Raw genomic sequence first — 17,029 nt, forward strand, 5'->3', positions numbered from 1 at the left:
ATATTAAAGATGGTGCAAGTACAGGTATGGGACCTGTTATCCAGGACCTGGGGCATTCCAGATAAGGGATAATTTAGATCACCATTCCTTAAGGGGGTTATTTATTAAAGACCAAATGCCAAAAACTCAAAAAAATCTTTTTTTTTTTACTATTAAATACAATTTTCTAGTGAAAAAAAAATTTCAGAATTTTTTATACCCCGAGGATGGAAAAAGTCAAAAGAATCTGAAAATCCACTGGCTCCAGTTTACTGAATCACAGGAGTACCGGACCCTTACTTCATGAGACGACCACTGTTTGTCCGTAGCTTTAGTGAGACCCTTGACATTCAATTGATATACAATCAAGATATTCAGTTAATATATAGTGTTTGCCACCCTATCTTTTCGGTGCTTACTCCTCCAACCACCATTTTGCTATTGCTTGGAGGGTTGTAGATGTGCCCAAAATAGTTTGTTTTTTTGTTTTTTGTTTCATGGTTTCTTACTCACAATAAGCGGCTACCAGATATGTAATCTGCTGATACCATATAATAATCCTTATGTTGGGATACCGTGTGATCAAAAACTGTATCATATGTTTGAACTTTTCACTGCAGGAAACTCATGCCATTGTATTTTCTGTATTTTGCAAAACATGAAAATAAAGAATTTATAAAAAAAAGAATCTGAAAATCCAGCATCTCAGACCTACTGAAGTTGAAAATAAGTCAATGGGAGTCCCAAAGATATCCTGATCTGCACTGGGTTTCCTGCAATAATCCAAAAATCCAAAACATTCTTACGATTCTAATTTTTTTTAAGCTTTTTCCCAAATCCCACATAGGAAATTTTTGGGAAAATGGATTGATAAATAAGGGGAAATAACCCATGCAAATTTGGTTCGAGTATATTTTAACTAATGAGATAAATTCGGATTTTGATAAATAATTTAAACATTAAATAAACCCACCAGGATTGTTTTGCCTCCAATAAGAATTAATTATAGCATAGTTGGGATCAAGTACAAGGTACTGTTTTATTATTACAGAGAAAAAGGAAACTATTTTAAACATTTTTAAATATTTGATTAAAACAGAGCATATGGGAGATGCCTCCCCGAAATTCAGAGCTTTCTGAATAACAGGCTTCCAGATAACGGGTTCTATACCTGTACCAAGTGGCATAGGAGTGAAGTGGATCATATTACTTAGGAAGAATTGTGCAGAAAAGATATAAAAGGGGTAGTTTACCTTTGAGATAACTTTTAGGGGCCGATTCATCAATAGTCGAATATCGAGGGTTAATTAACCCTCGATATTCGACTGGGAATTAAAATCGTTCGACTTCGAATATCGAAGTCGAACAATTTTGCGCAAATCCTGCGATCGATCGATCGAAGGATTTTTCGTTCGATCGAACGATTAAATCCTTCGAATCGAACGATTCGAAGGATTTGAATCCAACGATCGAAGGAAAATCCTTCGATCAAAAAATCACAGGCAAGCCTATGGGGACCTTCCCCATAGGCTAACATTGACTTCGGTAGGTTTTAACTACCGAAGTAGGTGGTCGAAGTATTTTTTAAAGAGACAGTACTTCGATTATCGAATGGTCGAATAGTCGAACGATTTTTACTTCGAATCGTTCGAATCGTTCGAATTCGAACGAATTTAACCAATTCGATGGTCGAAGTACCCAAAAAATACTTCGAAATTCGAAGTTTTTTACATTCGAATTCTTCACTCGAATTTTGTAAATCTGCCCCTTAGTATGATGTAAAGTGAGTGAATGAGATTCTGAAACAATTTGCAATTGGTTTTCATTTTTTATCACTTAAGGTTTTTGAGTTATTTAGCTTTTTATCCAGCAGCTCTTCAATTTTCATTTTAAGGAATCTGGTTGCTGGTGTGCAAATTACCCTAGCAACCATGCATTGATTTGAATAAAAGACTGGAATATGAACAGGAGAGGCCTGAATAGAAGGATCAGTGATAACAAGTAGCAATAACAATACATTTGTCGCCTTATAGAATATTTATTTTTTAGAAGGGGTCAGCAACGCCCATTTGAAAGCTGCAAAGAGTGTGAAGAAAAAGGCAAATAACTATAAAACTTTAAAAAAATAAATGATGAAAACCAATTGAAAAGTTTCTTAGAATTGGCCATTCTATAACATACTAAAAGTTAACTTAAAGGTGAACCACTTAATATTAATTACATATTGTTATGATGTGTGTAGTTATGGACTATTCCAGCCTGTTACCGACGTCATGCTTTGGATGAGGAGGTACCACCATACTTGTCCTGGGCAGGTAGATAAATAAATAGGTATATATGGAAATATCTGCTTCAAAGTATCAATACGGTATACAGTATTGGATCCAGAATGCAGTATGGAATCCAGGATGGGATCCATTATCTGGAAACCTGTTATGCAGAAAGCTCTGAATTACAAAAAGGCCGTCTCCAATAGAATCCATTTTAATAAAATAACTAAAATGTTTAAACATTTCCCTTTTCTCTATAATAATAAAACAGTACCTTGTACTTGATCCCAGCTAGATATAATTAATCCTTATTGGAAGCAAAACCAGCCTATTGGGTTTATTTAATGTTTAAATACATTTAAAAGGGTTGTTTACCTCTGAGTTAACTTTTAGTATGATGTAGAGAGTGATATTCTGAGAGAATTTGCAATTGGTTTTCATTGTGGTTTTTGAGTTACCGTATATACTCGAGTATAAGCCGAGTTTTTCTGCCCCCAAAATATGTTGAAAAACTCTACCTCGGCTTATACTCGGGTCAAGCGCAAAAACGGTCGCCGGCGTCTAAGAATAGTTGCCGGCGCCTAAGAATAGTTGCCGGCGTCCAAGAATAGTCTCCAAGAATATTCGCCGGCATCCGAGAATGGTCGCCGGCATCCAAAAACGAGACGCCGGCACCTCCAATGGGAGGAGAAACACTCAATTTTTTGATTGAAACTTACCAGAAGCTGCTTCATTTCTCACCCTAGGCTTATACTCGAGTCAATAAGCTTTCCCAGTTTTTGGAGGTAAAATTAGGTTCCTCGGCTTATACTAGGGACGGCTTATACTCGAGTATATACGGTATTTAGCTTTTTATTCAGCAACTCTCCAGTTTGCAATTTTCAGCAATCTGGTTGCTAGAATCCAAATTGACCTAGCAACAATGCCTTGATTTGAATAAGAGACTGGAATATGAATAGGAGAGGGGCTGTATATAAAGGTGAGCAATAAAAAGTAGCAATAACAATACATTTGTAGTCTTACAGAGTATTCGTTTTTTTAGATGGGGTCAGTGACCCCCATTTAAAAGCTTCTTCAGAAGAAGACAAATAATTCAAAAACTATAAAAAAAAGAAAAAAATTAAGACCAAATGAAAAGATGCTTAGATCTGGACATTCTATAACATACTAGAAATAAACTTTAAGGTGAACCACCTCTTTAAAGTGTGTAGAATAAAATTATGGAAAGATCCCTTGGATAACAGGTTCCATACCTGTACTGTCCTACACCATCTGTAATATTAGATAGTGAACTCCAGACCCTGTACTGAAGCAGTGTGGAAGGATTTAATGATTAGTATTCTATAAGAACATGTTAAGAGCCATTGCTGTTTTGACTCCCACACACTCTGCATAATAAGCAGATAGATACAGACAATTTATTTTAATGTTTAATCGCTGTTACTACAGATGAAGATTATTAACTCCGTCTCCCGTGCTTGTCATTTCTCAGTAAAGGAGCAGATTAAAATAATGTGACACAAAATACACAAAGTAATTAAATTATATTTCCCATGTATAATGAAGGCACTGTTAATCTCAATACCACGTATCTTCCATGCAGGAAAAAAATTTAAAGTCTCGGAGCGGAAACTGCGGAGGCTTTCTGTATGTGAGGCTCTACAGCCCCAACCTGAGTCATCTCACAGTATTAGGATCTGACACTCTGATAAACAAGGCTATTAATTAACCATGGATTATAATGTGCTCCTAGAATTATTCTTTAGAAGGGTGAAATTGCTTCTAAATTGAAATAACACAAACACCCCCGGAATTCTATGTGTTACTTTCTGATTTGGGAAAAGTTCATTTTTTTTTTGTTCAGTGTCTTTTAAAGGAGAACTAAACCCTAAAAATGAATATGTCTAAAAATGGCATATTTTATATAATGAACTTATTGCAATAGCCTAAAGTTTCAGCTTCTCAATAGCAGCAATGATACAGAACTTCAAACTTGGCACAGGGGGTCACCATCTTGGAAAGATGCTCAGTGGGCTCTGAGCAGCTGTTGAGAAGCTAAGCTTAGGGGTCGTCACTAATTATCCAGCAGAAAATGAGGTTGGTCTGTAATATAAGATGATGCTACAGGGCTGATTATTAAATTCTGATGCTAATTGCACTGGTTTCTGTGCTGCCATGTTGTAATTATCTGTATTAATTACTAATCAGCTTTATATTGTGACATTTATATTCTATCAGGGGAATGTAATAAAAGTCGCAAAGAGCAAAACAATTCGCACCAATAAGACTAAAAATCCACATCTCGCAATGTAATATTGTTCCTTAAACTGTTATTGCATTGCGAATTTTAATTGCGCATTGCGACTTTTAATTGCGCATTGCGAATTTTAATTGCGCACTCATAAGAAGTGCTTGAAGGTGTCGTAATCTTTTGGAGCAAACATAACGACTTTTTCAGTAAGAAGTTTTATTACATTTACTGCGCATTGGCGCAAACTATAAAATTCGCAAACGGTCTTTCACTGTCGGAAGTGGACGCTAAACAGTTTCCGGGCTCGCAAAAGCTATATTAAATTCGCACAAAGCAAAATTTGTTTGCGCAAAGGCATAACTTTTCGCATTGCGAATAGTTTTTCCGTTAGCGATTTTTATTACATTCCCCCGTATGAGTACTGTATATTGTGAGTGGGTCCCTAAGCTCAGTAAGTGACAGCAGCACAGAGCATGTGCAGTGAATCAGCAGAAAAGAAGATGGGGAGCTACTGGGGCATCTTTGGAGACACGTGTTTTTACTGCTAAAGGGCTGTGGTTGCCTTGGGCTGGTACAGAAGCACAAAACATAATATACATCATTTCTACCTATTTCTTTAGTTAAGCTTTAGTTCTCCTTTAAACCAAATTAATCAAGGCTTTAATACCCTGCACATACCCCTTATATTCCACCATTTTTGCTCTCATTTTTGTCGGGTATATGATAAATATCTGTATTGATGCTGCCTTGCCTTACTCTCAGTCAGTACAGATGACCAAAAAAAGGAGAATTAGAAGGCGCACACCCAACACATCAATGTGAGGTGCAATACTTACGGGACTCCCCAGAAGAGTCACCAAGGTTTCAGGAACATTTCAACAAAGGCAAAGGTTGCACACTCAAAATTAATGAAAAGGTTTGTTTTATTGCATTAAAAGAACATAGTTACAAAAATGGCCCCAAAAGCATAGGCCCTACGGGTTTCGACCATTAAGGTCTTCATCAGGGGAAAATAATACAAAAGAAATAAAAGAAAAGGGCAGTACAGATGACCACTCATACTGTGGGGCAAGTGCTGACATTTTATTGTGTTCCCAAATTTTGGGCTTTCGTTCCTTTATAAAATGGAACTGGTTCACCTTTGTGTTAACTTTATTATGTTGTAGAGAGTGATATTCTGAGAAAATTTGCAATTGGTTTTAATTTTTTTTTTATTTGTATTTTTTTGGGCTATTTAGCATTTTATTCAGCAGCTCTCCAGTTCGCATTTCAGCAATCTGCTTGGCTAGGGTCCAAATTACCATAGAAACCTATTTGAATAAGCGACGGGAAAATAAATAGGAGGGGACTTAAAAAGAAAGATGAGTAATCAAGAGTAGCAGAAAATAAATTTGTAGCTTCACAGAGCATTTGTTTCTAGACGGGAGCCAGTGATCCCTATTTGAAAGTTGGAAAGAGTCAGAAGAAGAAAATAATTTAAAAAAAAACTATAAAAATAAATAATGAAGACCAATTGAAAAGTTGCTTAGAATTAGCCATTCTATGACATACAAAAAGTTAACTTTAACCCCTTTAAAGGAGGAGACCCAGAAAAGATGTGCACCCAGATATGTTGCTCTATAAGAAATTAGGTTTTATCGCCTGCCCTGTGGTGTGTTGGGTCACCTCTGCTTTCTACAAGTACATTTTTAAAGGGGCCCAGTGGAAAAAGCAGGTCTCTGATAGAAGCTCAGACCACAACAAGGCACAAGGCAGTGCTGTCTTAGCTCCTACTTGCCAGGGCAGGCCGTTAAAACAGGGCTCCATTGTGGCCTAGGCACACCCGTGCTCCCAAACATGAGAGCCTGAATAACATGCAAGTTTGGAGATAGAGACAGGGGAATATATTAGCCCCATAAATCAGTACTGCCAAATGAAGGCAATGCTATATTTGGGGGGGGGGGGTACAGGTCTCTATGCTTTATAATGGAGCTCAAATACTTGGAGGTGCTGAGCGATCTGCTATGTTTATTTGTATTTTGGACCTTTATAATTCTGAGCAACTACCATTGACTTTTATTACAAATTCTCTCTTATTTCAAACTAAATTTAATTGCCACTGAAAGCAGTATCTGGTTTGTCCCTTTCTATTCTCTGCTCTAGCTGATAATTCAGAGGCCCGCTCTCTTCCAGCCAAGGGGTACATTTATCAAAGAGTGAAGTTCAGCCACTAGAGTGAAATTCCGCACTCTCAATTCATTTCTATGGGATTTTGAAAGGCATATTTATCAATGGGTGAAAGTGAAATTTATAACTACCTTTATAACTAATTTATAACTACCTTTATAACTAATTTTAAAGGATATGTTTACTTTTTAGTTAACTTTTTTTTTTATATAGGTTTTATTTTATTTTATAGCATTTTAAACAACAACAACAAGAGTAAAAAAGGGATAGAGGAGGAGGTGTACACTATACCTTCATGTCATATGGCATAAGTATCACAAGCATACATTGTAGCATGAAATAAAGCTGGTTTAGGATCTAAACATTTCTAACTTTGCAAGGTGCTGTTAATTTACATCTCTTACTGATGATTAGTGGCCTCAATTGCATGGTTATCTAACCAGGTGGACCATATCTTCTCGAATTTCGAGGGGCATCCCCGTCCTTCATAAGGGCTCTTACTGACGAGCGTTTTTTAGCTGCGCTCCCCTGCTAATTGTTATGCACTGTATGGGAGGCACAGCACCTGCACCTGCTCAATGGGTCAAGTTGATCAATAAACTCCTCCCTGCGATTAGACTTACTTAGGGCTCTTATTGACAAGCGGTTGAAGCTGCGCTCCCCTGCGTTCCATTTTTTCAGCCGCAGGGGAGCGCAGGAATAGACGTATTTAGTTTTTTTCAATTGGGCTGTACTCACACAGGCGCGTGTAGGTGCCGAATGCAGGAAAAATGCAGCATGTTGCGTCTCAACCTGCGTTCGGCACCTACACGCGTCTGTGTGAGTACAGCCCCATTGAAAAAAGCAAAATGCATCTATTCCTGCGCTCCCCTGCGGCTGAACGCAGAAAAAAAATGGAACGCAGGGGAGTGCAGCTTCAACCGCTCGTCAATAAGAGCCCTAAGTAAGTCTAATCGCAGGGAGGAGTTTATTGATCAACTTGACCCACTGAGCAGGTGCAGGTGCTGTGCCTCCCATACAGTGCATAACAATTAGCTTTTTGTCATAGAATAGTAGGACCCTCGCAAGAGATCTACTTTTGTTCAGTGCATCAGTTTTGTTACTTCTACCTGCATCTAGAAGTAATAATAACAGCAGCAATATGCACAAATCATGCAGAATATTTAAAGGAGAAGGAAAGCTACGGAGGCATTTTATTTCCAATAGATTAGCTGCAATAGTGCAAGCTAGAATGCTATATTTATTCTGTAGAATGTTTTACCATACCTGAGCTATAGAAGCTCTCTGTTTAGGAAAGCAGCTGCAGTATTAGCTTGGTGTGACATCACTTCCTGCCTGAGTCTCTCCCTGCTCACTTATAGCTCTGGGCTCAGATTACAGCAGAGAAGGAGTGGGGAGGAGCAAACTGAGCATGCTCACGCCCAAGGCAAGGAGGATTAAGCTGAAGGCAGGAAGTCTGATACAGAAGCCCATGTGTACACAATAGAAGGAAAGAAATGCAGTATTTCTTTGACAGAGGACTCAGAGCAGCATTACTTTGAGGGTTTACTGGTATACTTAGGTGGACCTTTCTGATAAGGCTTACTTAGTTTTAAACTTTCCTTCTCCTTTAAGCAATGATAGTTACAAAATTAAACGCAGAAATTAACACACCAAATTTCTATTTCATGCTCATTCTCCTTTAAGTAAAAGTCAGTAGGTCAAAACCTGTTGTGAATCAATCCTGACAAGCATAAACCAGGTCATTACAAAACCTCCATCCACACCCACTATTTATATAAGCACTCAGTGTAAACAGAGGCCAAGTCACAACGGCTTATATATTAATATTACAGGACTGGGACCAGAAAACTACATATTATTTAAGGACGCTGGCGGTAAACTGCACCACTGCAGTTAAACACCAAAACCATCAGATCTTTGCTTTCATTTTCAACTTGTAGTAGACTTTCCAAAGCTATTTGCTGATTGGTGCAACTGGATTTATACAATTAGTAATTATGATGAAATTCGTTTTCTTTTTTGTGGGGTAAAGCACAGCCTGTAATACAAGTATGGCAATTAAGGAAAGGTCATCTCCCATAGACTCCATTTTAATCAATATAATTAAAATTTTTAATAATAATTTCCTTTTTCTCTGTAATAATAAAACAGCAGCCTGTACTTGATCCAAACTAAGATATCATTAATCCTTATTGGAGGCTAAACCAGCCTTTGTTGTTTAAATAATTTATTTTATAGACTTAAAGTATTGAGATCCGTATTACAGAAAGAACCTTTATCCAAAAAACCTCAGGTCTCGAGCATTCTGGATAACAGGCCCTATAGCTGTAACAGTAATTTATATTTTGTATCCTACTGCCATTCAAGTACCACTCGTACTAAACATTTAATCCCACTTTTCACTAAAACTTTTCTGGGTACTGTAACCACCAGACAGCTACTGTATATATTTGATGTGCAGCAGTAAAGGGTGGGGGTTTGAAAATCAATGTTCAGCACAGGTATGGGATCCCTTATCTGGAAACTTGTTATCCAGAAAGCTACAAATGATAGGAAAGCCATCTCCCATAGACTGCATTTTAATAATGATTTCCTTTTTCTCTGTTATAATAAATCAGTACCTTGTACTTGATCCCAACTAAGATTTAATGAAACCCTATTGGAGGCAAAAAAGTTAAAATTGCGTAATTTTTTTTACGCACTTTTTCTTTGAGCAACTTCGGCCAGAACTTACTTACAAAGGTCGGTAACAGTGGCAAATCTGTTGTTAGCATGGCATACACTAAAGCACGTTTTGATAAATCCGCCATTTATTTTGCACAGCTTTTTACACAATTTTTTCTTAGAATTTCGTTTTACACAGCATAATAAATATGCCCCTAAAAGTACAGAGACCCAGAGGGCCTAGTTCCAGGTCATCCGCAACTAAATTGTTTATGGCATCCTACAAAATTATCTGCCCCACACTTGATAAGCAGCGGTGGAACTGTGGAAGCTTTTCATTGGCTCAGGAGGGAATATAATATATATTAATTAGGGGTAAGGGAATGGAGAGGAACAGATACACATCTGATGCTCTTTTGACCTGCAATAAATACAAACACTCACCATGAATCAAATACATATTATAAATTCATATACACCACTTAATTGTAAACAGTAGATCTGCTTAATAGCACAGCATGTTACATCCCATCTGCTGAGCAGCACAGCGTCGGCTCAAGGCAAATTCTATTATAGAAGCTACTGCATAACGGCAAGTCGGATAGTCATCAGCTAATTGAAAATGTTGTAACCTAAGCATGTACGCTGCACATGATTAACACTAGGACAACACAAAGCAAACAGGTTCAGTTCACTTATTAGATATCCTGTAGACCAGTGTGTGTGTAACTTGTTACCTTCTGTTAAATGATCCACTCAGAATGATTTAAGATGGCAACATGTCACTGGTGAAATGCCCTGAGATCCACGTACAGTGTCCTTGTACCTATTTCAAAAGTATTCAAACCATGGTGAACACCAACTATAACTTTTTGAGCTTTTTGAGAATACAAGAGAGGAGCTCCACTGCATAGAGCTGCTGTACATGAGAACATATTCTGCAGCAATGTCCTATCTATATGCACATGAAGAGAGGAAATTATAGTGCCATGTTTTGGTATTTAAACTAGATTCCCTTTTGCTAGGTATTCTGTACCTTGTAATAGGTGATAATTGCAAGGCACATATTCCATCTTTTAGGAGAAGGAAAGGTTAAAACTAAGTAAGCTTTATCAGAAAGGTCTATATAAATACATTAGTAAACCCTCAAAGTAATGCTGCTCTGAGTCCTCTGTCAAAAGAAAAACAGCATTTCTTTCCTTCTATTGTGTACACATGAGCTTCTGTATCAGACTTCCTGCCTTCAGCTTAAACCTCTTTGCCCTGGGCGTGAGCATGCTCAGTTTGCCCCTCTCCCCCTCCCTTCCCCCGCCCCTGAGCCCAGAGCTATGAGTGAGCAGAGAGAGAGAGACTCAGGCAGGAATTCATCAAGCTAAAATGGCAGCTGATATCCTAAACAAACAGAGAGAGCTTCTAGAGCTGATTACTCAGGTATGGTAAAGCTTTCTGCAGAATAAATATAGTGTTATAGCGTGCACTATTAATCTATTGGCAATAAACTGCCTCGGTAGCTTTTCTTCTCCTTTAAAAGCAATGATATGATACATGGTGAGTTAAATGAGGAGTCGCAAACACAAATCACAAATAGGGTACTTAAAAGGGACCTGTCACCCAGACATAAAAAGCTGTATAATAAAAGTCCTTTTCAAATTAAAGATGAAATCCAAATTCTTTTTATTCATTAATGCATTCATACTTGTAAAATCATTTAAAAAACATCTGCTGTCAATCAAAAATTGCCTGCTCCTCCTCTATGCCTTAGGCCAGGGGTGCCCAAAAGTTAGATCGCGATCTACCGGGTAGACCTTTAGTTGATGATCAGTAGATCTCAAGAGACTGTCTACAAACATCTTGACTTCTGTTTTATCCTCTTCATTCAGATATTTATTCTGTTACGGTTACATAAGAAATAGTTGTTTTTTTAAATACAGTAATATAAATTCTCTTATAAATCAATATAATATTTAAGTAATATTTTTCATGAAACAGAATGCTAACAGTGATATTATGGATGTAGATCACAATGGGACCACATCACTAAAAGCAGACCTTGCATTAGTATGGGCTATTCTGCCTTAGGCAATTACTTTCACTTTCCATTCAGCACTTACTAGATGTCAATGCACTCCCCACATTCCCCCCACTCTCTTCACCATTAAATTGTGTAACCAGTCCATGGGGATGGACATCAAGTCCCCCATTCTGGTGCACAAACAAGATTTTGAGATGATACAAGGCTTGCCTTAATAACAGTGACCACAAAATGGCACCTGCCTGTTTGCTATAATTATGAATTCCCAGACTGAAGGAAGCAAGATTCAAGTAATTTATATAGTGTAATTAAAGTTAATTTTGCTTGACTAATGCGATAAAATAGGACTTTGAATAATTTTTTCGGGTGACGGGTCCCCTTTAAAGGACAAGGTAAGTGTAAATCCGCTTCACTGAATATTTCACCTGCCCACAATATATATGGTCCAGTGGCACCATATTGTGAAAGATCCTTGGTCCTTAGAAGCAGGCAAGACCACACACAATATAGCACAGAAATTGACAAATGTACCTTACTGCAATTGAACTTGGTCCCAGCAACTGTAATGTACCACTGGGATATTTCAGAACATGGTTGTAGTGCAACGCTGGAAGAACTATACACTGGGCCAGTTTGATATACAGCAAAGAGAACTGGCCTAGGGTATAAGGTTAGTGATTGTTATCACATATAAACTTGTCCTTTGACCCAATTATTTACAGTCACAGAATGTGGCACAAAAGTGATGTCTCTGGGGACAATCTGTATCGACTCAGCCTACAGAAAAACTCCTGATTTCCCACTATGCCACCGGTCATTTGGATGCTGATAGGCGGTTTCGGTCCAAAAACACATAAATGTGTGTTTTCAGTCCAAAAATGACATTCATGGCTGGTTTCCATTTGTCTGAATGACGGGAAGCAGGAAAACGAATTGAGAGTGTACAATAGGCCGAAAGCCTGCAGCACTGGGTTTCAAATAGGGTCTCGGGCCACTGTGCTCTGAATGCTGTTACAATGATAAGCAATATCAACCATAAAGCATGACAGTACTGCTGCTTTGTGAAAACAAGGAAAAAGACTAACTATACTAGTATAACATTCCACAGGGCAAGTGCAAAACTGTGTAAAACCTTAATGGAATCGCTTCAACATTTCACATTTCTTTAAGGCACAATTTATTTTTAAATAAAGCCCTTTGTCGAAATTAAAAATAATTGCTATAATGGCACTTTGTGCTGACAGAGGTAACACAGCATGCACCCACAATTACCGTAAAACAGCATCCACTGGATATTACTGAATCTGTATCCATAGCAATACATATACATTAATAATGTACAGTCAACACTGAAATCTCAATGCAGTAGGGATGCACCAAATCCACTATTTTGGATTCGGCCGAACCACCAAATCCTTTGCGAAATAGTCGGCCGAATACCAAACTGAATCCGAATTTGCATATGCAAATTAGGGGTGGGAAGGGGGAAAACATTTTTTACTTCCTTGTTTTGTGACAAAAGTCACGCGATTTCCCTCCCCGCCCCTTATTTGCATATGCAAATTAGGATTTGGATTCGGTTCAGCCTGTCAGAAGGATTCGGCCGAATCCCAAACCGAATCCTGGATTCGGTGCATCCCTACAATGCAGGATACACAGAAGTTTCCCTAATGCTTAAAGCAAACTGACTATTTTGGCCAAAGTACAATTAGGGGCCACAATTAGAGAACGTGTGGGCCTTGGCCTTCTAAGAAGGCTGTTGTACTTTCCCGAGGTCAAGTGGGGGACGTCTAAACACTCCAGTTGTTATTCAACTACAACTCTAAGAATCAACTTGACGGGCCTTTGGCTGGTAAAAGCAATTCAAGAAGAGCTGGAAGGCTTATTGGTACTGATCCATATATGACAAATAGCCATTATAAGTTACATGGAACATCAATTACCTATTTTCCTATATACTAAGCAGCACTTTCTTAAAAAGGTTGTTGTTCGCCTTTTAATTAACTTTTAGTATGATGTAGAGAGTGATATTCTGAGACAATTTGCAATTCCTTTTTTATTTGTGTTTTTTTGAGTTATTTAGCTAGTTATTTATTCAGCAGCTCTCTAGTTTGCATTTTCACCAATCTGGTTACTGGGATAAAAATTACCCTGGCAACCATGCAGTTATTTGAATAAGAGACTACAATATGGATAGAAGAGGACCAGAACAGAAAGATAAGTATTAAACAGTAGCAGTATAAATTCATTTGTAGCCTTACAAAGCATTGTTTTTTTTATCGATGGGGTCAGTGACCCCCATTTGAAAGCTGAAAAGAGTCAGCAACTAATTCAAAAACTATAAAATAAAAAAAAAAGAAACAACTGAAGGCCAATTGAAAAGTTGCTTAGAATGAGTCATTTTATATAACTTACTAAAAGTTAACTTAAAGGTGAAACACTCCTTTAGTTAGAAGTACAGTATCCTCTGTCTCTAGGAGACACAACACTTCCGAGAGTAACTCACCCTCTTTTGTCCAGTATAACATGCCATAATTATCACAGCTTTGTTTATAAGCGCAGTTATTAGAAAACAGGTGATGTCAATATGTGCCATCATCATAATATGAGATGTTGTTATAATAGGGGGTGTGCCATTATAGCAGGGGGGTTGTGCTATAATGAGGTGTTATCATAACATTATAATTGAGGCTGCTAGTATAACAGGGGCTTGCCATTTTTATATAAAAGCGGATGTGCCATTATAAAAGAGGTACTATTATAATAGGGGTGTGCCATAATGAGGTGTTATTATAACATTATAATAGGGGCTGCTAGTTTAACGGGGTTTGCCATTTTTATATAAAAGGGGATGTGCCATTATAAGAGAGGTACTATTATAATAGGGTGTGTCATAATGAGTTGTTATTATAACATTATAATAGGGGCTGCTAGTATAATAGGTTGAGACATTTTTATATAAAAGGGGATGTGCCATTATAAGAGAGGTACTATTTTTATAGGGGTTGTGTCATAATGAGGTGTTATTATAACATTATAATAGGGGCTGCTATTATAATAGGGGTGAGACATTTTTATATAAAAGAGGGTGTGCCATTATAAGAGAGGTACTATTATAATAGGGGGTGTGTCATAATGAGTTGCTATTATAACATTATAATACACAAAAGCTATGAATATCTTGTAAATGATATCCTTATAAATGGTGAGTTCTGATGTCATCAGTTATAAACGGTGAGTTCTGATGTCATTTCTGTCACATGACTCACTGAAATTTGTGTATTATAATAAATAAAGTACCCCCAGTTGCAAATTATGAGGATATTAGAAGTTACCTCGGAGTTCCATGACCTGTATGGCCTCGTGTTTTTATATGGTCATGAAACTCCTCGGTAACCTATAATATCCTTATTATTTACAAGAGGGGGTACTTTATTCACTATATAATAGGGGCTACTAGTATAATAGGGGTGTGCCAAGCCATTATAAGAGAGGTACTATTATAATAGGGGGTGTGTGATAATGAGCTGTTATTATAACATTATAATAGGGCTGCTAGTATTATAGGGGTGTGCCATTTTTATATAAAAGGGGATGTGCCATTATTAGAGAGCTACTATTATAATAGGGTGTGTCATAATGAGGTGTTATTATAACATTATAATAGGGGCTGCTAATATAATAGTGGTGTACCATTTTTATATAAAAGGGGATGTGCCATTATTAGAGAGGTGCTATTATAATAGGGGGTGTGTGATAATGAGGTGTTATTATAACATTATAATAGGGTCTGCTAGTATAATAGGGGTGTGCCATTTTTATATAAAAGAGGGTGTGCCATTATAAGAGAGGTACTATTATAATAGGGGGTGTGTCATAATGAGGTGTTATTATATAGTGAATAAAGTACCCCCTCTTGTAAAATATAAGGATATTATAAGTTACCGAGGAGTTTCATGACCATATAAAAACACGAGGCCGAAGGCCGAGTGTTTTTATACAGGTCATGGAACTCCGAGGTAACTTCTAATATCCTCATATTTTGCAACTTGGGGTACTTTATTTATTATAATACACAAATTTCAGTGAGTCATGTGACAGAAATGACATCAGAACTCACCGTTTATAACTGATGACATCAGAACTCACCGTTTATAAGGATATAATTTACAAGATATTCATGGCTTTTGTGTATTATAACATTATAATAGGGGCTGCTAGTATAATAGGGGTGAGCCATTATAAGAGAGGTACTATTATAATAGGGGGTGTGCCTTACGCGTCTTGTATCTTATTAATAACATGAATACGTGAAAAACATGTCTGTGTTATGAGGAAGACTTATCCAGGGAAAGCATGCTGCTAATAATTAATGCTCAGAGCTGATGATGATTAGGATAATGACATTATTAATAATAATTATTGGCCAGACAAGCAGCTACCCATCTGCCCCTGGAACAAGGCACAGAATCCACTGTATGTATGGGAGGATCCATAGAGGGGGGAGTTGTCACTGCAGCAGTCAGGGCCGTGTGGGAAAGGGACAAAAAGAAAGAGGATTCCCCCCCTCGCCCAGTGTCACCTGCCGCCTCCTCCACTCCCGGCAATCTTACCGTAGCGTGGGCCCTAAGCACGCAGTGTCCGTGCTCTCGATCTCCTGCAGGATCCTTTCGTGCTCGGTCACGGTCTCCAGGCTCCCGCTGCTCTCCGCCATCTTGCTGGGAAGGGAGGTCTCCCGGGCTACCGGTGACAAGCAGCGTCGCTTGCTGCGGTGGTGACTGTGCTGCTGCTTCAATGGGAGAAAGGGAGTAATGACGGCAGCGGCCGCTAGAGGGAGCAGTGACAACAGCCCAGCGTTTCACATAGGAGTTCCCAGGGAAATCCATCAGCACTAGAGCCCACTCAGCTCATTATCATTTCTATCAGGTTATCCATTATAGGGGCACCCAATGGCCAAGCTTATGTGTGTCTGTATTTTTCTCATTCCAGGACTTTGGATGATCCCACAGTGCATTATGGGTTTTGTAGTCTTTCTGTGCTTAGCATTGATAGAAGAAGAGCGCAGCAGCTGAGGTATGGATATCATTGCAGCACCTTGACAGCTGGTTGCCTTTATAGCGACCTAACCAAAGGTTACTGGGCCCATTATAAAATCATTTTAGAGCTCGCTTAAAGGGGTTATTCACCTTCCAACACTTTTTTTGGTTCAGTTGGTTTCTGGTTCAGAAATAAAGACTTTTTTTTTGAGTCTGGCAGCTCAGTAATTCAGGTTCAGACTCTGAACTGTTACAATTTTGGAACATTTAGGGCTCTTACACACGGGCGGTTTTTCCTGCGCTCCCCTGCGTTGCACTTTCTTCTTTTCAGCCACAGGGGAGCGTAGGAGTAGACGCACTCAATTATTGTGAAGGGGGCTGTACTCACACAGACTCATGTATGCTCTGAACGCAGGTGAAATGCAAAATGCTGCGTCCCACCTGCGTTTGGTGTTTACATGTGTCTGTGTGAGTACAGCCCCCTTCACAATAATTGACTACATCTATTCCTGCGCACCCCTGCGGCTGAACAGAAGAAAGCGCAATGCAGGGGAGCACCGGAAAAAACGCCCGTGTGTAAGAGCCCTCACTTGATACATTTCTCAGCAGCATCTCTGGAGTATTAGCA

The 17,029-nt window shown here is 38.4% G+C and overlaps 1 protein-coding gene across 4 annotated transcripts in view; it reads right to left on the minus strand.

Moving 5' to 3' along the window:
• exoc6.L (exocyst complex component 6 L homeolog) overlaps positions 1 to 17,029 on the minus strand; it is a 176,479-nt gene that overhangs the window by 151,730 nt on the left and 7,720 nt on the right. For 2 of the 4 annotated variants that reach the window (XM_018225184.2, XM_041568649.1), the window contains exon 1: positions 15,979 to 16,169. The exons of the other annotated variants lie outside the window; for them this stretch is intronic. In XM_018225184.2, the coding sequence (XP_018080673.1) occupies positions 15,979 to 16,079 (101 nt within the window). In that variant the 5' untranslated portion in view covers positions 16,080 to 16,169. Of the gene's footprint in view, positions 1 to 15,978; positions 16,170 to 17,029 lie in introns of those variants that run through there. 4 annotated transcript variants of the gene reach the window in all.

The sequence above is a fragment of the Xenopus laevis genome, chromosome 7L (assembly GCF_017654675.1).
Source record: "Xenopus laevis strain J_2021 chromosome 7L, Xenopus_laevis_v10.1, whole genome shotgun sequence".
Taxonomy (NCBI): domain Eukaryota; kingdom Metazoa; phylum Chordata; class Amphibia; order Anura; family Pipidae; genus Xenopus; species Xenopus laevis.